The sequence below is a fragment of the Coregonus clupeaformis genome, chromosome 2 (genome assembly GCF_020615455.1).
Source record: "Coregonus clupeaformis isolate EN_2021a chromosome 2, ASM2061545v1, whole genome shotgun sequence".
NCBI classification, from domain to species: Eukaryota; Metazoa; Chordata; class Actinopteri; order Salmoniformes; family Salmonidae; genus Coregonus; species Coregonus clupeaformis.
The window spans coordinates 14,561,373-14,583,635 of NC_059193.1; the positions used below are offsets into that span (position 1 = coordinate 14,561,373).

Here is a 22,263-nt window from a genome sequence, read left to right on the forward strand (position 1 = left end):
AGGCTACTGGCACTGGTACATAAATACTTGTTGCTTGCTATCTTATACTGAACAAAAATATAAACGCACATGTAAAGTTTTGGTCCCATGTTTCATGAGCTGAAATAAAAGATCCCAGAAATGTTCCATATGCACAAAAAGCTTATTTCTCTCAAATATTGTGCAAAAATTTGTTTACATCCCTGTTAGTGAGCATTTCTCCATTGCCAAGATTATTCACCCACCTGACAGGTGTGGCATATCAAGAAGTTGATTAAACAGCATGACCACCTTGTATTTGGGACAATAAAATGGCACTCTAAAAATGGCACTCCACCAGAGCTGTTGCCAGATAATTTAATGTTAATTTGTCAACGTCGTTTTAGAGAATTTTGAAAGTACGGCCTCACAACCGCAGACCACGTGTAACCACGCCAGCCCAGGACCTCCACATCCGGCTTCTTCACCTGCGGAATCGTCTGAGACCAGCCACCCGGACAGCTGATGAAACTGTGGATTTGCACAACTGAAGATTTTCTGCACAAACTGTCAGAAACTGTCTCAGGGAAGCTCATCTGCGTGCTCGTCGTCCTCACCAGGGTCTTGACCTGACTGTAGTTTGGCGTCGTTACCGTCTTCAGTGGGCAAACGCTCATCTTCGATGGCCACTGGCATGCTGGAGAAGTGTGCTCTTCATGGATGAATCCCAGTTTCAACTGTACCGGGCAGATGGCAGACAGCGTGTATGGCGTTGTGTGGGCGAGCGGTTTGCTGATGTCAACATTGGGAACAGAGTGCCCTATGGTGGCAGTGGGGTTATGGTATGGGCAGGCATAAGCTACGGACAACGAACAGAATTGCATTTTATCGATGGCAATAGAGATACCGTGATGAGATCTTGAGGCATTGTCGTGCCATTCATCAGCCGCCATCATCTCATGTTTCAGCATGATAATGCACAGCTCCATGTCGCAAGGATCTGTACACAATTCCTGGAAGCTGAAAATGTCCCAGTTCTTCCATGGTCTGCGTACTCACCAGACATGTCACCCATTAAGCATGTTTGGGATGCTCTGGATCGACGTGTACGACAGCGTGTTCCAGTTCCGCCAATATCCAGCAACTTCGCACAGCCATTGAAGGGTGTGAGACAACATTCCACAGGCCACAATCAACAGCCTGATCAACTCTGTGAAGGAGATGTATCGTGCTGCATGATGCAAATGGTGGTCACACCAGATACTGACTGATTTTCTGATCCACGCCCCTACCTTTTTAAAAAAGGTATCTGTGACCAACAAATGCATATCTGTATTCCCAGTTATGTGAATTCCATAGATTAGGGCCTAATGAATGTATTTCAATTGACTGAATTCCTTATATGAACTGTAACTCAGTAAAATCTTTGAAATTATTGCATGTTGCGTTTGTATTCAGTATACATAGACGTGTAGGCTACACTTACATGTACAATGTTTTATTATTTATTATTCTACTAATGTTTGCATTATTATAATAATCCACTTTGTCAGATATGCCTTATTTGATTCAAGCATCGAGGATCAGCAGTGAACAGCATTTTCCTTAACAAAAAAGCTTGACGCGAGGGGGACTCAAACCCACTGATAATGTGCACTGTCGATTTTGAGTCAACCACTTTAGCAGCGTATGGCCATCAGGAAGCAATGATGCTGATGTTATAGGACAGCTATAAGGCTCCATAAGGCTCTTGACTTATTTTGTATGATAAACAATACATATCGCGGAAGATCAGCGTTACACACTTGAGACAGACCAAGAGGAACAAAAGTAAACCTTGAATTTGGAGGTTTAAAATATTCCCCCGGCTTGGTGGATATTGTCACGACTTCCGCCGAGGCTGCCTCCCCTCCTTGCTCGGGCAGGTTTCGGCGTTCGTCGTCACCGGTTTACTAGCCACTGCCGCTCCATATATCATCATTCCATTTGTCTTGTCTTGTCAATTACACACACCTGGTTCTTATTCCCTCATTAGTCCGTGTATAAGTGTTCCCTCTGCCCCCTTGTCCTTGTGGGTGATTGTTTTATGTGAGTTGAGTGTAGCTCGGTGGAGCTACCCGTACCTTGTATTGCCGGGGTAGATTATTCCCCTGTGCCTGTATTTTGTTGTAGCTACCCGTACCTTGTATTGCCGGGGTAGATTATTCCCCTGTGCCTGTATTTTGTTGGCGCTACCCGTACCTTGTATTGCCGGGGTAGATTATTCCCCTGTGCCTGTATTTTGTTGGCGCTACCCGTACCTTGTATTGCCGGGGTAGATTATTCCCCTGTGCCTGTATTTTGTTGGCGCTACCCGTACCTTGTATTGCCGGGGTAGATTATTCCCCTGTGCCTGTATTTTGTTGTCGCTATCCAGCGCAACTGTGTACGACGGAATAAACTCTGTATTCAGTGATTTACCCTCCTGCGCCTGACTCCTTCTAATCACACTCATCACAGATATAAAGTTTAAGATCTTTGATCGGCTGATGCGGAATTTGTTACAGGAAATAATCACTGCCAGCTGGGTCAGGTTAGCATAGTGCTAAGTGTGGCAGGTTATCTGATGGGAAAAGCTAATATGCAGCGTTTGATCACGTGCAACTATGTCAACAATTTTAATTGGCTGCGAGACAGAGAAAAAGTTTTTACTTATTCTAATGTTCGCAAGTATGGCCCCCAGTAAAGAGGAAAATAAAACTTGACGCCAATTAATGAAGTAAACAATTACTTTTTATTGATAAGGTTCTCAGAAGAGTCTCTTTTCAGTGTATAATAATCATTGTTATTCCTTCCTTGTTATTATTATTAATCAATAATACTGATTTGGTACATTATGACATCCAGTACTGAACGAGCCTCTTCACAGTGACATGAATCAATCCGCTTCTACGCCTTTTGGGATCTAGAACAGCAATATCTCTGCATCAAAACAAAAACAATAACAGTGGAAAACAACAAACTGGGGATTGATATTGTAGATATTGGGATAATAGATATGATTAGTCACACACAACTCTAGAGTAGGTAATACCAGCTAAAGGTTAGCGCGTTACAAGCCACTTCCTCAATAGAAATATAAAACTGGATATTCTGAACAATATTCTACTGTGCTGCTGCAGCATAAAGGTACGTCTATATACTGTACATCCAGATATATTTCCAAAAAAACAAGTTTCACAGTTTAATGACTTTATTTAAAGTATAAACTGTTTTTTTTAAAAACACTTTATTACATAAACTATTATTTTGGAGTGTGACTATTATTTGCTCTGGGAGCAAATGTTTTAATTAATACAACAACAAAAAAACATATTGAACAAATAAAATAAACGTAAAGTCCTCTTCGATAAAACTAGTGACTCCCTTCATGATTGTCATTTAGTACTACGAATAATAAATACATGTACAAATAATGAAATTAAATAAATAGCTTTTGATAATACTAGTTCTTTATGTATTCTGGACTTACGTGTACGGTAGGTGTTTTTAGATTGTTTCTGTACAGAAGTGCCTTGGTGAAAGTTTCACGATTCTACTGTGACTGAAACATACAAAACTACTGCTTCTACCGCTACCATACGTAACACCCTGAACTGTAGTGTAGTAGTCTGAACTGTAGTATAGTAGTCTGAACTGTAGTATAGTAGTCTGAACTGTAGTATAGTAGTCTGAACTGTATTGTAGTAGTCGGAACTGTAGTATAGTAGTCTGAACTGTAGTGTAGTAGTCTGAACTGTAGTATAGTAGTCTGAACTGTAGTGTAGTAGTCTGAACTGTAGTATAGTAGTCTGAACTATAGTGTAGTAGTCTGAACTGTAGTATAGTAGTCTGAACTATAGTGTAGTAGTCTGAACTGTAGTATAGTAGTCTGAACTGTAGTATAGTAGTCTGAACTGTAGTGTAGTGTAGTAGTCTGAACGGTAGTGTAGTAGTCTGAACGGTAGTGTAGTAGTCTGAACTGTAGTGTAGTAGTCTGAACTGTAGTATAGTAGTCTGGACTATAGTGTAGTAGTCTGAACTGTAGTATAGTAGTCTGAACTGTAGTATAGTAGTCTGAACTGTAGTGTAGTAGTCTGAACTGTAGTGTAGTAGTCTGAACTGTAGTATAGTAGTCTGAACTGTAGTATAGTAGTCTGAACTGTAGTGTAGTAGTCTGAACTGTAGTATAGTAGTCTGAACTGTAGTGTAGTAGTCTGAACTGTAGTATAGTAGTCTGAACTGTAGTGTAGTAGTCTGAACTGTAGTGTAGTAGTCTGAACTGTAGTGTAGTAGTCTGAACTGTAGTATAGTAGTCTGAATTGTAGTGTAGTAGTCTGAACTGTAGTATAGTAGTCTGAACTGTAGTATAGTAGTCTGAACTGTAGTATAGTAGTCTGAACTGTAGTGTAGTAGTCTGAACTGTAGTATAGTAGTCTGAACTGTAGTGTAGTAGTCTGAACTGTAGTATAGTAGTCTGAACTGTAGTGTAGTAGTCTGAACGGTAGTGTAGTAGTCTGAACGGTAGTGTAGTAGTCTGAACTGTAGTATAGTAGTCTGAACTGTGGTATAGTAGTCTGAACTGTAGTATAGTAGTCTGAACTGTAGTATAGTAGTTTGTCACATAAGGAACTAGTACAGTAGTATGATATTCTCCCCATTTTCAAAATAAAACCTTGTGATATTATTTGTGATATCCTCCAACTTTGTGTGTCTAAAAAGTTTTTGTTTTCTTTAGTTGTAAGTCTTTATGAGTTAAAGGATCTCAGTGGTGTGAGTGTTGGTTGCTAGGATATGTTGCTGCGGTAGCTAAGAACAGTTCTGTGGTGGAGAATGGGAGGCCTGAGACAGTGCGATGACTCATCGTTTTACTCCATTTTATGTCCCTATGCTGCGGTGCTTGTTGCCGTTGGTGATCTTCTCTTCTGATCAGTGTTGTGATTGGCTGGGCCCTGTGGTGGCTCTGCGTCCCTATTGGTCCCTTTGCTCTTTTCAGAGGCAGGCCTTATCAGAGCACCCAGCACAACACAGCGCCACCATCAGTTCAGAGTCTGTCATTACGGCCTCAAAGTGACCCCAAACATGTGGGTGAAAATATCAATTTATTTTTTAAAAAGGGGGATCTTAGTTATTAAGCAACAGTTTGTTTTTCAAGGTTCATGAGTGCCTTTCTCCACAGTCTGTTTTCAACAAAAAATTAAAATAAAATAAACTTCTGTCTAAATGTTAGATTGTTTGCCCTTGGCAGTAAAAGTAAAAAAAAAAAAAGGTTTTCTAGTATATTCTTCTTTTCAAAAGTCCCTGCAGCGTTCAGTGAGTAACCCCTTTTGTTGGTTTATTTTCTGCGGGGTTGGAGAGGAAAGGGGGAGAAGGCGGGGGAGGGGGGGAGCGAAGAGAGGAAGGAACTAGTAACTAGGACGAGGGGATGAAAGGGAGGAAGAGGAGGAGGAGAGTCAGTGAGAGAGAGAAAGAGTCAGCCAGTCCTCCATTCCCAGTCCAGGTGGGCTGTTACCTCTTGCCCATCTCGTTCTGTCTCAGGAACTGAATGTTGGTGCTGCTGTCAGCCAGTTCTGGGTACTGTTCCACAGGTAGAACATGATACCCGTCGTACCCCTGTACCCTCCCTGCGGTCAGCAGCTGCTGCTTCTCCCCCTCCGTCCATAGCCGACTCCCCTCCTTCCCATCCTTGGCCCTCTGCTGCTCCCTCAGCCAGGCCCCAGCCAGGGCCCTCTGCCGGGCTAGTTCCAGCAGCCTCACCCTCTCCTCGTCCACCACGTCCAGCGCTAGCCCATACCGCACGCTGAGGGCTAACGACGGCACCGCAAACTCCACTGTGGCGCCGCGCCGCGACCTCCCGCTCACAGTCACATTGATCCCGCTCTCCAGCGCCTTGCGTCCGTTGGTGAGCCCCAGCGCCAGTAGATCACTATCGGCCGAACCGACTTTAACGAAGAAGTGACAGTCACGTCCATCCTGCGTGTAGTGCGTTCCGTCCAGGTAGATGGCGCTGTTGAGGACCAGGGACACTTTTCGACTGTCGTCGGTTGCCATAGAGCTAACCGCCGCCACCACACGTCCTTCCTTTAGCGCTAGCATCACTCCCCGGCCGATGATGGGCGTTGATGTGCCGAACCAGTGTCCTGGCTTGTCACTGCGGTCGCGGGGGTCCTTGTTAAGGAGCCGTCCCTCCAGGGCCATGAAGGCCTGGTTGTGGCGCTCCGCTGCCTGCTGCACCCCCGTTATCAGCTACAGGAGAAAGAGGGGTAGGAAAGGGGTTAAAGATCACTGGTCAAGCAGAAGAATGCAGACGAGGATACAGTTATACTGTCTGATTTACAGTTATTCTCATCTATTAATGTCCAGATTTCACTGTAATCATTGAAGGTTCATATTAGTGATTCTGTATTCAATGTCTCATCTAATTGGCATCCGACTCTGCGAGAAAGAGAGAGGACCATTTGTCTGTAATAGCAGGCCGCATTTGGCTCGCAGGCCGTATGTTTCAAATTCTGGTTTACATAGAATCAATATAGTGCAATGAAGCTGTAGGCTGTCCCAGGCCTTCTCACCTGTCCGTTTTCACAGTCCTGGCTGGCCTGCAGCTCGTAGGGAGGCTCTACGAAGTAGAGGGTGTGACGGGGGAACCCTGGAATGATGTTACTGAGCTGGAAACCAAACATCACCAGCCAACTCTTCACGTCTGGGGAGCAAAGACAGCAGGACAGTTACCATACCACTAGCAAGTCATAGAAATGTTGAGAATTGTGAAAATGGTATAATAATGTGCGTAGTATTAGGGAACAGTGTAGTAAAATATTGCATGGATCTTTTTGGATGTTCTCAGAATCTAAATGAAAAATAAATAAAGAGAAGTACACATTGACAATGATAACACAACGCCCCCCACTCAGCTCTCTCTCCTTTACCTTCAATAACAATAATGCATGGGTTTTATAAAGCACTTTTCAAAGATCCAAAGACGCTCTACCTGTGACGTAGTTCTTGATGTCCAACACGTCGCTGAGGGGGTTATTGTTCTTGAACATGTACAGGTTGAAGGGTGCAGGGTCCTTGCCGATCTTGGGCCAGGAGGCATAGTCTGGCGAGGTCCAGCGGCCTGCCAGGACGTCATAGTCCCTCTGGGTGAAGTGGACCAGCTTGGTCAGGGTGTCATAGAGACCACCATGGAACCCAACCACCAGCTGGAACTCTGGGTTGGAGTCCAGGTACACCTCCCCATATGCTGTGTACTGGACCTGGACATCACAACAAACACAGACGCTTGTTTCACTTCAATTCAGCACAACTTTATCCCCTCGGGGGCAATTAGGAAAGGCAAAGTTGGTTTACTTGGTCAGTTTTTGAATAATAATTTGAATAATCAAATTGACCTCTCTGGACATCAGGTACTAACTTATCTTCTCTTGGCTTATCTTAACATGCGGATAATGGTCCTTGAGATATTTAACAATCATGCAACAAAAAATGATGATCATTAATAGTAGTATTATTATTATTACTGTCATCATGAGTACCTGTTTGATCATCTGTGCGTTGCTGCTGAAGACAGCCAGTGGTGTTCCTGTGTTGTCTGAGGCGATGTAATACTCCTCTCCACTACTCACCTCCATAGCAAACAGATGGCCCTGAGGGAAGCAGTACAGGCTTTACATTAAAATAACCCACAGACAGTCCCATCATCATAACCCACAGACAGTCCCATCACCATAACTCACAGACAGTTCCATCACCATAACCCACAGACAGTCCCATCACCATAACTCACAGACAGTCACCATAACTCACACGGTCACATCACCATAACTCACAGACAGTCACGTCACCATAACTCACAGACAGTCACCATAACTCACACGGTCACATCACCATAACTCACAGACAGTCACGTCACCATAACTCACAGACAGTCACATCACCATAACTCACAGACAGTCACCATAACTCACACGGTCACATCACCATAACTCACAGACAGTCACGTCACCATAACTCACAGACAGTCACATCACCATAACTCACAGACAGTCACCATAACTCACATGGTCACATCACCATAACTCACAGACAGTCACGTCACCATAACTCACAGACAGTCACATCACCATAACTCACAGACAGTCACGTCACCATAACTCACATCACCATAACTCACAGACAGTCACGTCACCATAACTGGGTGATAATAGTTATGAGATTTAAGTAATGATAGTATCCCTGACTCAGTTAGGCTATATCACAATAAGTTAAGTAATGATAGTATTCACAATAAGTCAGAGATGGTGACATCACCATTAATGTGTGATAATAGCTATGCGATATACTCTGTAATGATAGCATCACAACAATTTGGTTATATGACAACGATAACAAAGTCATAAGATACAGTGGGGAAAAAAAGTATTTAGTCAGCCACCAATTGTGCAAGTTCTCCCACATAAAAAGATGAGAGAGGCCTGTAATTTTCATCATAGGTACACGTCAACTATGACAGACAAATTGAGGGGAAAAAATCCAGAAAATCACATTGTAGGATTTTTAATGAATTGATTTGCAAATTATGGTGGAAAATAAGTATTTGGTCACCTACAAACAAGCAAGATTTCTGGCTCTCACGGACCTGTAACTTCTTCTTTAAGAGGCTCCTCTGTCCTTCACTCATTACCTGTATTAATGGCACCTGTTTGAACTTGTTATCAGTATAAAAGACACCTGTCCACAACCTCAAACAGTCACACTCCAAACTCCACTATGGCCAAGACCAAAGAGCTGTCAAAGGACACCAGAAACAAAATTGTAGACCTGCACCAGGCTGGGAAGACTGAATCTGCAATAGGTAAGCAGCTTGGTTTGAAGAAATCAACTGTGGGAGCAATTATTAGGAAATGGAAGACATACAAGACCACTGATAATCTCCCTCGATCTGGGGCTCCACGCAAGATCTCACCCCGTTGGGTCAAAATGATCACAAGAACGGTGAGCAAAAATCCCAGAACCACACGGGGGGACCTAGTGAATGACCTGCAGAGAGCTGGGACCAAAGTAACAAAGCCTACCATCAGTAACACACTACGCCGCCATGGGACTCAAATCCTGCAGTGCCAGACGTGTCCCCCTGCTTAAGCCAGTACATGTCCAGGCCCGTCTGAAGTTTGCTAGAGTGCATTTGGATGATCCAGAAGAGGATTGGGAGAATGTCATATGGTCAGATGAAACCAAAATAGAACTTTTTTGGTAAAAACTCAACTCGTCGTGTTTGGAGGACAAAGAATGCTGAGTTGCATCCAAAGAACACCATACCTACTGTGAAGCATGGGGGTGGAAACATCATGCTTTGGGGCTGTTTTTCTGCAAAGGGACCAGGACGACTGATCCGTGTAAAGGAAAGAATGAATGGGGCCATGTATCGTGAGATTTTGAGTGAAAACCTCCTTCCATCAGCAAGGGCATTGAAGATGAAACGTGGCTGGGTCTTTCAGCATGACAATGATCCCAAACACACCGCCCGGGCAACGAAGGAGTGGCTTCGTAAGAAGTATTTCAAGGTCCTGGATTGGCCTAGCCAGTCTCCAGATCTCAACCCCATAGAAAATCTTTGGAGGGAGTTGAAAGTCCGTGTTGCCCAGCGACAGCCCCAAAACATCACTGCTCTAGAGGAGATCTGCATGGAGGAATGGGCCAAAATACCAGCAACAGTGTGTGAAAACCTTGTGAAGACTTACAGAAAACGTTTGACCTGTGTCATTGCCAACAAAGGGTATATAACAAAGTATTGAGAAACGTTTGTTATTGACCAAATACTTATTTTCCACCATAATTTGCAAATAAATTCATAAAAAATCCTACAATGTGATTTTCTGGATTTTTTTCCCTCATTTTGTCTGTCATAGTTGACGTGTACCTATGATGAAAATTACAGGCCTCTCTCATCTTTTTAAGTGGGAGAACTTGCACAATTGGTGGCTGACTAAATACTTTTTTCCCCCACTGTAATCACAATGAACAGTATTTATCACATGTAGCCTGTTGATGAACACACTTTTCCCTAATAATCTGGTAGCCTACCTGCAAGTCATAGTACAGTGAAGCGATATCTGAGCTGGAGTGATTGAATATATGTGTGACTCTAGCCGGGTGGTTCAGATCAGCGTAGAAGAACTGGAGATGTTGTCCCAGACTGGTCCTAGTGGACACTCTCCTGCCCAGTCCGTCATAGCGGTACTGGACGCTCCAGCCTCCTGGTAGCTTGTTATATGCTCTAAGGAGCTGGCCCTTGGAGTTGTAGTCGAAGACATCTGAGCCTCGCTGGCTCAGGAAGCCGTCCTCATCCAGACGGTACTGCACGTCGCCCAGGCGCGTGATGCGGTCTCGGAGGTCGTAGCGGAGTGGCGTGAGGCGGGCGCTGTTCCCGGGGTTGAGGAGGTGCAGGTTGCCGTTCAGGTCGTAGCTATAGCGCCAGGTGGACCAGTCGTTCACCTGGAGGAGTAGAGAATGAAAATAGCTTTGACACACCTGAAGTCAACTCTATAATACCAAACCTGAAGTCAACTCTATAATACCAAACCTGAAGTCAACTCTATAATACCAAACCTGAAGTCAACTCTTTAATACTAAACCTGAAGTCAACTCTATAATACCAAACCTGAAGTCAACTCTTTAATACCAAACCTGAAGTCAACTCTTTAATACTAAACCTGAAGTCAACTCTTTAATACTAAACCTGAAGTCAACTCTTTAATACTAAACCTGAAGTCAACTCTATAATACCAAACCTGAAGTCAACTCTTTAATACTAAACCTGAAGTCAACTCTTTAATACCAAACCTGAAGTCAACTCTATAATACCAAACCTGAAGTCCAACTCTATAATACCAAACCTGAAGTCAACTCTTTAATACCACACCTGAAGTAAACTCTTTAATACCAAACCTGAAGTCAACTCTTTAATACCAAACCTGAAGTCAACTCTTTAATACTAAACCTGAAGTCAACTCTATAATACCACACCTGAAGTCAACTCTTTAATACTAAACCTGAAGTCAACTCTATAATACCACACTTGAAGTCAACTCTTTAATACTAAACCTGAAGTCAACTCTATAATACCAAACCTGAAGTCAACTCTTTAATACTAAACCTGAAGTCAACTCTTTAATACCAAACCTGAAGTCAACTCTATAATACCAAACCTGAAGTCAACTCTTTAAAAACACACCTGAAGTCAACTCTTTTATACCAAACCTGAAGTCAATTATTTAATACCAAACCTGAAGTCAACTCTTTAATACCAAACCTGAAGTCAACTCTTTAATACCAAACCTGAAGTCAACTCTTTAATACCAAACCTGAAGTCAACTCTATAATACTAAACCTGAAGTCAACTCTATATTTATTTATTTATTTTATTTCACCTTTATTTAACCAGGTAAACCAGTTGAGAACAAGTTCTCATTTACAACTGCGACCTGGCCAAGATAAAGCAAAGCAGTGCGATAAAAACAACAACACAGAGTTACATATGGGGTAAAACAAAACAAAGTCAAAAATACAACAGAAATACATATATATACAGTGTGTGCAAATGTAGCAAGTTATGGAGGTAAGGCAATAAATAGGCCATAGTGCTAAATAATTACAATTAGTATTAACACTGGAATGATAGATGTGCAAGAGATGATGTGCAAATAGAGATACTGGGGTACAAATGAGCAAAATAAATAACAATATAGGGATGAGGTAGTTGGGCGGGCTAATTTCAGATGGGCTGTGTACAGGTGCAGTGATCGGTAAGGTGCTCTGACAACTGATGCTTAAAGTTAGTGAGGGAGATAAGTGTCTCCAGTTTCATAGATTTTTGCAATTTGTTCCAGTCATTGGCAGCAGAGAACTGGAAGGAATTGCGGCCAAAGGAGGTGTTGGCTTTGGGGATGACCAGTGAGATATACCTGCTGGAGCGCAGACTACGGGTGGGTGTTGCTATGGTGACCAATGAGCTAAGATAAGGTGGGGATTTGCCTAGCAGTGATTTATAGATGGCCTGGAGCCAGTGGGTTTGGCGACGAATATGTAGTGAGGACCAGCCAACAAGGGCGTACAGGTCACAGTGGTGGGTATTATATGGGGCTTTGGAGACAAAACGGATGGCACTGTGATAGACTACATCCAATTTGCTGAGTAGAGTGTTGGAGGCTATTTTGTAAATGACATCGCCGAAGTCAAGGATCGGTAGGATAGTCAGTTTTACGAGGGCATGTTTGGCAGCATGAGTGAAGGAGGCTTTGTTGCGAAATAGGAAACCGATTCTAGATTTAACTTTGGATTGGAGATTCTTAATGTGAGTCTGGAAGGAGAGTTTACAGTCTAACCAGACACCTAGATATTTGTAGTTGTCCACATACTCTAGGTCAGACCCGTCGAGAGTAGTGATTCTAGTCGGGTGGGTGGGTGCAAGCAGCGTTCGGTTGAAGAGCATGCATTTAGTTTTACTAGTGTTTAAGAGCAGTTGGAGGCTACTGAAGGAGTGTTGTATGGCATTGAAGCTCGTTTGGAGGTTTGTTAACACAGTGTCCAATGAAGGGCCAGATGTATACAAAATGGTGTCGTCTGCGTAGAGGTGGATCTGAGAGTCACCAGCAGCAAGAGCGACGTCATTGATATACACAGAGAAAAGAGTCGGCCCAAGAATTGAACCCTGTGGCACCCCCATAGAGACTGCCATAGGTCCAGACAACAGGCCCTCCGATTTGACACATTGAACTCTATCTGAGAAGTAGTTGGTGAACCAGGCGAGGCAGTCATTTGAGAAACCAAGGCTATTTAGTCTGCCAATAAGAATGCGGTGGTTGACAGAGTCGAAAGCCTTGGCCAGGTCAATGAAAACGGCTGCACAGTACTGTCTATTATCGATCGCGGTTATAATATCGTTTAGGACCTTGAGCGTGGCTGAAGTGCACCCATGACCAGCTCGGAAACCGGATTGCATAGCGGAGAAGGTACGGTGGGATTCGAAATGGTCGGTGATCTGTTTGTTGACTTGGCTTTCAAAAACTTTTGAAAGGCAGGGCAGGATTGATATGGGTCTGTAACAGTTTGGATCTAGAGTGTCACCCCCTTTGAAGAGGGGGATGACCGCGGCAGCTTTCCAATCTCTGGGGATCTCAGACGTTACGAAAGAGAGGTTGAACAGGCTAGTAATAGGGGTTGCGACAATTTCGGCGGCTAGTTTTAGAAAGAAAGGGTCCAGATTGTCTAGCCCAGATGATTTGTAGGGGTCCAGATTTTGCAGCTCTTTCAGAACATCAGCTGTCTGGATTTGTGTGAAGGAGAAGCGGGGGGCATGGGCAAGTTGCAGCGGAGGGTGCAGAGCTGGTGGCCAGGGTAGTGGTAGCCAGGTGGAAAGCATGGCCAGCCGTAGCAAAATGCTTGTTGAAATTCTCGATTATTGTAGATTTATCGGTGGTGATAGTGTTTCCTAGCCTCAGTGCAGTGGGCAGCTGGGAGGAAGTGCTCTTATTTTCCATGGACTTTACAGTGTCCCAAAACTTTTTGGAGTTAGTGCTACAGGATGCAAATTTCTGTTTGAAAAAGTTAGCCTTTGCTTTCCTAACTGCTTGTGTATATTGGTTCCTAACTTCCCTGAAAAGTTGCATATCGCGGGGGGCTATTTGATGCTAATGCAGTACGCCACAGGATGTTTTTGTGCTGGTCAAGGGCAGTCAAGTCTGAGGAGAACCAGGGGCTATATCTGTTCTTAGTTCTGTATTTTTTGAATGGGGCATGTTTATTTAAGATTGAGAGGAAATTACTTTTAAAGAACAACCAGGCATCCTCTACTGACGGAATGAGATCTATATCCATCCAGGATACCTGGGCCAGGTCAATTAGGAAGGCCTGCTCGCTGAAGTGTTTTTGGGAGCGTTTGACAGTGATGAGGGGTGGTCGTTTGACCGCGGACCCGTTACGGACGCAGGCAATAAGGCAGTGATCGCTGAGATCCTGGTTGAAGACAGCGGAGGTGTATTTAGAGGGTAAGTTAGTCAGGATGATATGAGGGTACCCATGTTTACGGATTTAGGGTTGTACCTGGTAGGTTCGTTGATAATTTGTGTGAGATTGAGGGCATCTAGTTTAGATTGTAGGATGGCCGGGGTGTTAAGCATATCCCAATTTAGGTCACCAAGCAGAACGAACTCTGAGGATAGATGGGGGCAATCAATTCACATATGGTGTCCAGGGCACAGCTGGGGGCTGAGGGGGTCTGTAGCAAGCGGCAACAGTGAGAGATTTATTTCTGGAAAGGTGGATTTTTAGAAGTAGAAGCTCAAACTGTTTGGGCACAGACCTGGATAGTATGATAGAGCTCTGCAGGCTATCTCTACAGTAGATTGCAACTCCACCCCCTTTGGCAGTTCTATCTAGACGGAAAATGTTATAGTTGGGGATGGACATTTCAGAATTTTTGGTGGCCTTCCTAAGCCAGGATTCAGACACTGCTAGAACATCAGGGTTGGCGGAGTGTGCTAACGCAGTGAATAACTCAAACTTAGGAAGGAGGCTTCTGATATTTACGTGCAGAAAACCAAGACTTTTACGGTTACAGAAGTCAACAAATGATAGCTCCTGGGGAGTAGGAGTGATACTGGGGGCTGCAGGGCCTGGGTTAGCCTCTACATCACCAGAGGAACAGAGGAGGACTAGAATAAGGATACGACTAAAGGCTTTAAGAACTGGTCTTCTAGTGCGTTGGGTACATAGAATAAAGGGGGCAGTTCTCCGGGCGTTGTAGAAAAGATTCAGGGCATTATGTACAGAAAAGGATATGGAAGGATATGAGTACAGTTCAGGTAACCCTAAGCGTTGGGTAACAATGAAAGAGATAGCGTCACTGGAGCCACCGATTGAGCCGGTCTCTATAATACCAAACCTGAAGTCAACTCTTTAATACCAAACCTGAAGTCAACTCTTTAAAAACGCACCTGAAGTCAACTCTTTAATACCAAACCTGAAGTCAACTCTTTAATACCAAACCTGAAGTCAACTCTTTAATACTAAACCTGAAGTCAACTCTTTAATACCAAACCTGAAGTCAACTCTTTAATACCAAACCTGAAGTCAACTCTTTAATACCAAATCTGAAGTCAACTCTTTAATACCAAACCTGAAGTCAACTCTTTAATACTAAACCTGAAGTCAACTCTTTAATACCAAACCTGAAGTCAAACCTGAAGTCAACTCTTTAATACCAAACCTGAAGTCAACTCTTTAATACCAAACCTGAAGTCAACTCTTTAATACTAAACCTGAAGTCAACTCTTTAATACCAAACCTGAAGTCAAACCTGAAGTCAACTCTTTAATACCAAACCTGAAGTCAACTCTTTAATACCAAACCTGAAGTCAACTCTTTAATACCAAATCTGAAGTCAACTCTTTAATACCAAACCTGAAGTCAACTCTTTAATACTAAACCTGAAGTCAACTCTTTAATACCAAACCTGAAGTCAAACCTGAAGTCAACTCTTTAATACCAAACCTGAAGTCAACTCTTTAATACCAAACCTGAAGTATCACACTGGTAACGTCAGATCTCCTACCTTCACCCCGCTGAGCTGTCCGTCCCCGTCATACTCATAACGGTACTGTGTTGTGTTGGCGTATGGTCCAATCTTCAGCTCTCTCTTCACCACGCGTCCCATACTGTCGTACTGCACCGTCATCCAGTACATCAGGGACCTGAAGATCTCATACTGCACCTCCTTGATGCGCCCGTGGGTGTCGAAGTGCTTGCTGAGGGTCATCACAGCCGTGGTTATAATCTGGTTGATGTCATAGTAGATCACACCAAACTTCCCAAAGTGCTCCACCTGTAGCCAAGACAACAGTCAAGAGTTAAGAGTTAAGTCAAATATTGTACAGAGGGTCTAGGTCCCACTTTAACTGGATAGTCCAGTATAGATGATTTATGCTCAATCTATCAACTGTAACTGACATCCTGCAAGGGGTTGGGTTGTGGCTGGAGTTAGGGTTGTGGCTGGAGTTAGGATTGAGACTAGGGTTAGGGTTGAGGGTTAGGGTTGAACCAGGATGTGGACATGAAGCTAGGTTTAGGGTTAGGGTTGAGGCTAGGGTTAGGGTTAAAGCTAGGGTTAAGGTTGTGGCTGGAGCTAAGGCTAGGGTTAGTAGTGTAGTTATCTACCCACCTTTCCAGAGATCTCGTCATAGCGGTAGAGGTCCACAGGCAGTGGAGTCTCACTGATGACTGGCTTCATACTAGCGATACGGAAGCTGTTGTCGTGGTATGTGTAGTCAAACCTAGCGTTCACCATCCCTTCCTCACTGAACCGGTAGATCTGCTTGTCGATCAATGGACCCATCTTACGGTAACGTATCGTACAGGAGAACCCGCCACTCTGTAAGTTCACCATCTTCAGCACCCCAGCTGTCTCGTCGTAACCGAACGTCACCACGGTGCTGTCGTAGAGGATCTCAGCTAGCTTGGCCATCTTGCCGTACTTGTAGAGGACACGTCGGCCAGTGCCGAGGTAGTGGGTGGCCTGGGGGCGGCCGTCTTCGCTGAAGTCGTGGACGATGGAGGCGTTGCTCTCCGGAGGGTTGTAGGTGTTGCGGATGTAACCGATAGAGATGTGGGTGGACATGGTGTGACGGGCTACACTAGGCATGGTGACGGCCGTGACGCGTCCCGAAGCGTCAAACTCAAATATGTACTGTCTCTGGCTCTGCAGGAGAAGGACCATGGACTGGAGAGAAGGGGAGAGGGAACGTAAGTCATCATCATCACCACCACTAGCATCATTTTATGCACTTTTCACATCTCTCAACCAGCCTGTCATTGCTATCCCTGCTACAGGTGCTACGATGCCCTCACCTTATCCAGGTATCTGTAGCTCCAAACAGATGATAACAACAGTTACCAGTACCAGTAGCAGTACCAGTAGCAGTACCAGTTACCAGTAACAGTTACCAGTAACAGTTACCAGTACCAGACAGTGCTATGTCCTCACCTTATCCAGGTAGCTGTAGCTCCACACCTTGCCGTCTATGAACGACCGTGACAGAATACGTCCCTGAGGGTCAAACTCTGTTCTCTCGCTCATACTGCCCCTCTGCAGCCCCACCAGCTGACCCGTGGTCGAGTACGACACGTTCACCACTGCCAGGCTGCTGCTAGGCAACCACATGGCGGGCCGGCCCTGCGCGTCGTACATGATGCGGAGCGTGAACTTGCGGTGGTCGTCGTAGATCTTCTCCGTCCGAGTGTTGCGGTCGAAGTCGATGGAGAGGAGGTTACGGCCGTGTGCCTGGAGGAAGATAGAGAGTGATGTCATCTCTGGAGGCAGAGTCAGTGATGTCAGTTTTACACACAGAGAAAGTGATGTCATCTCTACACATACTGTAGAGTTTGTGATGTCCTCACTAATGACTAAATGACACACAGAAAGGAAGCGAGGTAATCTCAGCTCACCCTCAGCTTCCTGCCAAACACAGTGACCTTCCCCTTGGTCTGTTCCTTGCGGAGCCGCCACTCGATGGAGTTGAGTCCGTTGTCTGTGGGTAGTGTGATGTTCCTACGGCCGATAGTAGGACTGACCGACCCGGCCAGGATGTGGGGCTCAGTGTGGAAGCTGATGCCCATCCCGTTGGCATACATCACCCGCAGGGTGCCGTTGTTACACAGCTGGTAGCTGTTCCTCACCTGGTCTGTAGGGGGCGATAGGGACAAGTAGAGAGAAGGGAGTTATCATATGAGTTGGCTCTTTTACTGGCGTCTTCCTCTGTTATGTTTATATGCTGAAAAGAGATAAAGTCGCAGATTAAATTGAAATTGATTTTCGCTGCCCTTCAAAAGCAGAACTCTTTCCTTGAACAAAAACAATTTGTCGTATTAATTTTTTGCCAACTTGTTAGTATCATTTCTGATCAGGCAACTCCACACTAAGAGTGACTCATAATGAAAGTAAATGTGCGTCTGGTTTATAGAACAGTTTGGTAAATGAATAATCTGGCACTCTTTCATTTCATTTTTTATATTCCTGCGCGAGAGCCCCTAGACTGCTGTGCAGAATAAAAACAGTATCAGCCCACAGAGAGAAGCATGAGACTGAACTTCACTCAGCTTTCTAGAGTTTTCCCTGTTAGTTAACGCTATCAACGTTTCCCTTTACTGTGGCAATTGTGATCGAATCAACGCAATATTCGCCACTTTCAATGCAACATCCCGAAACAAAACGAACTATGCAAGAGATTTTGTTGTAGGCAGAACGCATCGGAGTAGGATTCTATTGCATACATGCATGACTCAGCCCGTACTCTATACAGACCGTTTTGGCATAACCAATCAGAGCTGCAGTAGGCCTATATGCAAATAGTCCATTGCCATTTATGGATCTGTGCTGTTTACTTTGATCTGGACTGTTTACAGCTGTGGTCGTGAGTAGATGTGCTTGTTTTGAGATCAAAGCAAGAGCTGCGTGTAGCCACGTGTGAACATTTTGTTCATATCCTTTGCTAGTTAGTGAGTTATTAGCCCAGTTATAGATCATTTGTAGTCAGCAATAGGGGAGGGATTGCTTCCTACAACAGCACAAAACGTGTTAATTTCTAGACATCTTTGAAAAGTAAGTCAGGTAAAGAGCGTTTTTTATGTCTTAAAGGGGAAGTGTTGTATTTTGAGACTGGCTTGAATAAGCTAAGTAGCCAATAGGCAGAGGGTAGCATCATTTGTCTGATTCTCTGTAATAATGGTATGGGAATAATAATGCATTATATTTTGTAAAGTGGTTTCTTACATCAAACCACACAACAACATTTTCAGTCACCTCCTTGTCTGAAGGACAAGCGGATAAACAGGTTAATGTCAAGCCCTGCATGTTTTTTTTCAAAAGTCTAATGGAATGTAGGCCTACATTGAACACCACACATTGGCTGCTACTGTAGGCTGAACGATAGAACAGCTATTTCCATGTTAAAATGTTATGGGATGGATTTTCTCCATTGTTTTTGATGGTAGGCCACTCTGGCAGGCCTACATTATGATCAAATAGCCACAGTAGCCTACTTGGCCACTGTTACAACTAACTTAAAGCGGGTACAGCCTCAGTGTTCACAGTAAATGGCCGCTGGAAGTTGCGATTAATTTTCACAACTTTCAAGTTTGCACTCAACAGACCTGAAATGTACTCAGTGTCGAGAACAATTAGAGGGAACATTGCTTGTAAACATATAAACAAATCAAAACGGTGTCTGATATGTTGTAGCCTCTAGAAAGACAGTGTCTGGTAGGTTGTAGCCTCTGGAAAGACAGTGTCTGGTGTGTTGTAGCCTCTGGAAAGACAGTGTCTGATGTGTTGTAGCCTCTGGAAAGACAGTGTCTGGTGTGTTGTAGCCTCTGGAAAGACAGTGTCTGATGTGTTGTAGCCTCTGGAAAGACAGTGTCTGGTGTGTTGTAGCCTCTGGAAAGACAGTGTCTGATGTGTTGTAGCCTCTGGAAAGACAGTGTCTGGTGTGTTGTAGCCTCTGGAAAGACAGTGTCTGGTGTGTTGTAGCCTCTGGAAAGACAGTGTCTGGTGTGTTGTAGCCTCTGGAAAGACAGTGTCTGGTGTGTTGTAGCCTCTGGAAAGACAGTGTCTGGTGTGTTGTAGCCTCTGGAAAGACAGTGTCTGATGTGTTGTAGCCTCTGGAAAGACAGTGTCTGGTGTGTTGTAGCCTCTGGAAAGACAGTGTCTGATGTGTTGTAGCCTCTGGAAAGACAGTGTCTGATGTGTTGTAGCCTCTGGAAAGACAGTGTCTGGTGTGTTGTAGCCTCTGGAAAGACAGTGTCTGGTGTGTTGTAGCCTCTGGAAAGACAGTGTCTGATGTGTTGTAGCCTCTGGAAAGCGACAGGGTGATTGAGGGTCCATTCTTCTTCTCTATCTGAGGCACAAAGAGCAGCAGCGTGATAACAATGTTTTGATTGAAGATAAGATAACAGTGATTCTCCGCCGACGCAGAGGAAGAGCCTTTTATTTCATTACCAAAGGCAGGGGGAATCATACGTAGATACACACACACACACACACACACACACACACACACAATACACGCACATACACACACGCGCATGTGGAAATTCACGTGCACGCACATGTACGCACGCAAAAACACACACATACACACACACACACAGCGGCTTTGAACCTCCATCACCATAAACGGCAGTAATCCATAAAGCCAAGTTGTTATAAACCTCCAGGCAGCGTTTTAGCAACTCTTCAAACACACAGAGATGGCTTTCTGTCGACTCTGCAGTAGACTACCTTCTCACTATCGGAAAAATCTCTTTGTGATAAAAACAGAGAGAGAGAGAGAGAGAGAGAGAGAGAGAGAGAGAGCGAGAGAGGGAGCAACGCAAGCTTTCAAAACCAGCACAGCAGACCAGAACACTGTGCTGTAATACACCCAACACACACACACACACACAGAGACACACACACACAGAGACACACACAGAGACACACACACACAGAGACACACACACACAGAGACACACACAGAGACACACAGACACACACAGAGACACACACAAACACACACAGACACACACACACATACAGAGACAGAGGCCTTAGATAAAGCTTGCTGTTCCCGCTAGATGAATAAGTTCTCTCCCATTACCATCCCTGGGGTGGAGCTCTGTATAGACAGACAGCCATTAATACTCTGAGACACTGCTCTAAGTCCCTGAGACTTAATAACACATCAGTCTGCAGTCTAGTTTGAACATAGTTACAGCTTGACTGTGGTATTGATACTAATATGCTGTATTCCACTTTGAACCATGGTGTGTGTGTATTTGTGTGTGTGTGTCCCTTGCACTGTGGGGTGTGTTTATGCATGTGTGTCACTGGAGGCTGCTGAGGGGAGACAGGCTCATAATAATGGCTGGTATGGAGTGAATGGAATGGTTTCAAAAACAAGGTTTTCATGGGTTTGAAACAAATTCCATTCCATCCATTATTATGAGCCTGTCTCCCCTCTGCAGCCTCCACTGATGTGTGTGTATGTCCCACCTTGCACCACGGTGTATGAGGCCTCTACAGAGGACAGGTTGGTAATAACGGTGACGTCATCGTCTCTGCTGGAGCTCTCTATGTCAATGTTGATGGAGCGTTCTATCTCCCGGTGCAGACTCGTCACCATGCCAGTAGGATAGGTTACATTGGTCAGACGACCCTCACTGTCATACCTGGAGGAGAGAGAGACATATAGAGGTTACTTCTAACTGTCATACCTGGAGGAGAGAGAGACATATAGAGGTTACTTCTAACTGTCATACCTGGAGGAGAGAGAGACATATAGAGGTTACTTCTAACTGTCATACCTGGAGGAGAGAGAGACATATAGAGGTTACTTCTCACTGTCATACCTGGAGGAGAGAGAGACATATAGAGGTTACTTCTCACTGTCATACCTGGAGGAGAGAGACATATAGAGGTTACTTCTAACTGTCATACCTGGAGGAGAGAGACATATAGAGATTACTTCTAACTGTCATACCAGGAAGAGAGAGAGACATATAGAGGTTACTTCTAACTGTCATACCTGGAGGAGAGAGAGACATATAGAGGTTACTTCTAACTGTCATACCTGGAGGAGAGAGACATATAGAGGTTACTTCTAACTGTCATACCTGGAGGAGAGAAACATATAGAGGTTACTTCTAACTGTCATACCTGGAGGAGAGAAACATATAGAGGTTACTTCTAACTGTCATACCTGGAGGAGAGAAACATATAGAGGTTACTTCTAACTGTCATACCTGGAGGAGAGAGACATATAGAGGTTACTTCTAACTGTCATACCTGGAGGAGAGAGAGACATATAGAGATTACTTCTAACTGTCATACCTGGAGGAGAGAGACATATAGAGGTTACTTCTAACTGTCATACCTGGAAGAGAGAGAGACATATAGAGATGACTTCTAACTGTCATACCTGGAAGAGAGAGAGACATATAGAGATTACTTCTCACTGTCATACCTGGAGGAGAGAAACATATAGAGGTTACTTCTAACTGTCATACCTGGAAGAGAGAGAGACATATAGAGATGACTTCTAACTGTCATACCTGGAAGAGAGAGAGACATATAGAGATGACTTCTAACTGTCATACCTGGAAGAGAGAGAGACATATAGAGGTTACTTCTAACTGTCATACCTGGAAGAGAGAGAGACATATAGAGATTACTTCTAACTGTCATACCTGGAGGAGAGA

General features: G+C 44.2%; 1 protein-coding gene across 1 annotated transcript in view; it reads right to left on the reverse strand.

Annotated features, from left to right (window-relative positions):
- Nucleotides 1–4,469: 4,469 nt before the first annotated feature.
- LOC121586116 (teneurin-2) overlaps nt 4,470–22,263 on the reverse strand; it is a 130,486-nt gene continuing 112,692 nt past the window's right edge. The window contains exons 25-34 of the mRNA XM_045225505.1: nt 21,059–21,234; nt 17,476–17,711; nt 17,015–17,311; nt 16,193–16,750; nt 15,587–15,856; nt 10,060–10,470; nt 7,512–7,622; nt 6,965–7,232; nt 6,546–6,676; nt 4,470–6,222 (exon numbers count right to left, since the gene is read on the reverse strand). Of these exons, the coding sequence (XP_045081440.1) occupies nt 5,485–6,222; nt 6,546–6,676; nt 6,965–7,232; nt 7,512–7,622; nt 10,060–10,470; nt 15,587–15,856; nt 16,193–16,750; nt 17,015–17,311; nt 17,476–17,711; nt 21,059–21,234 (3,196 nt within the window). The 3' untranslated portion in view covers nt 4,470–5,484. The remainder of the gene's footprint in view (nt 6,223–6,545; nt 6,677–6,964; nt 7,233–7,511; nt 7,623–10,059; nt 10,471–15,586; nt 15,857–16,192; nt 16,751–17,014; nt 17,312–17,475; nt 17,712–21,058; nt 21,235–22,263) is intronic.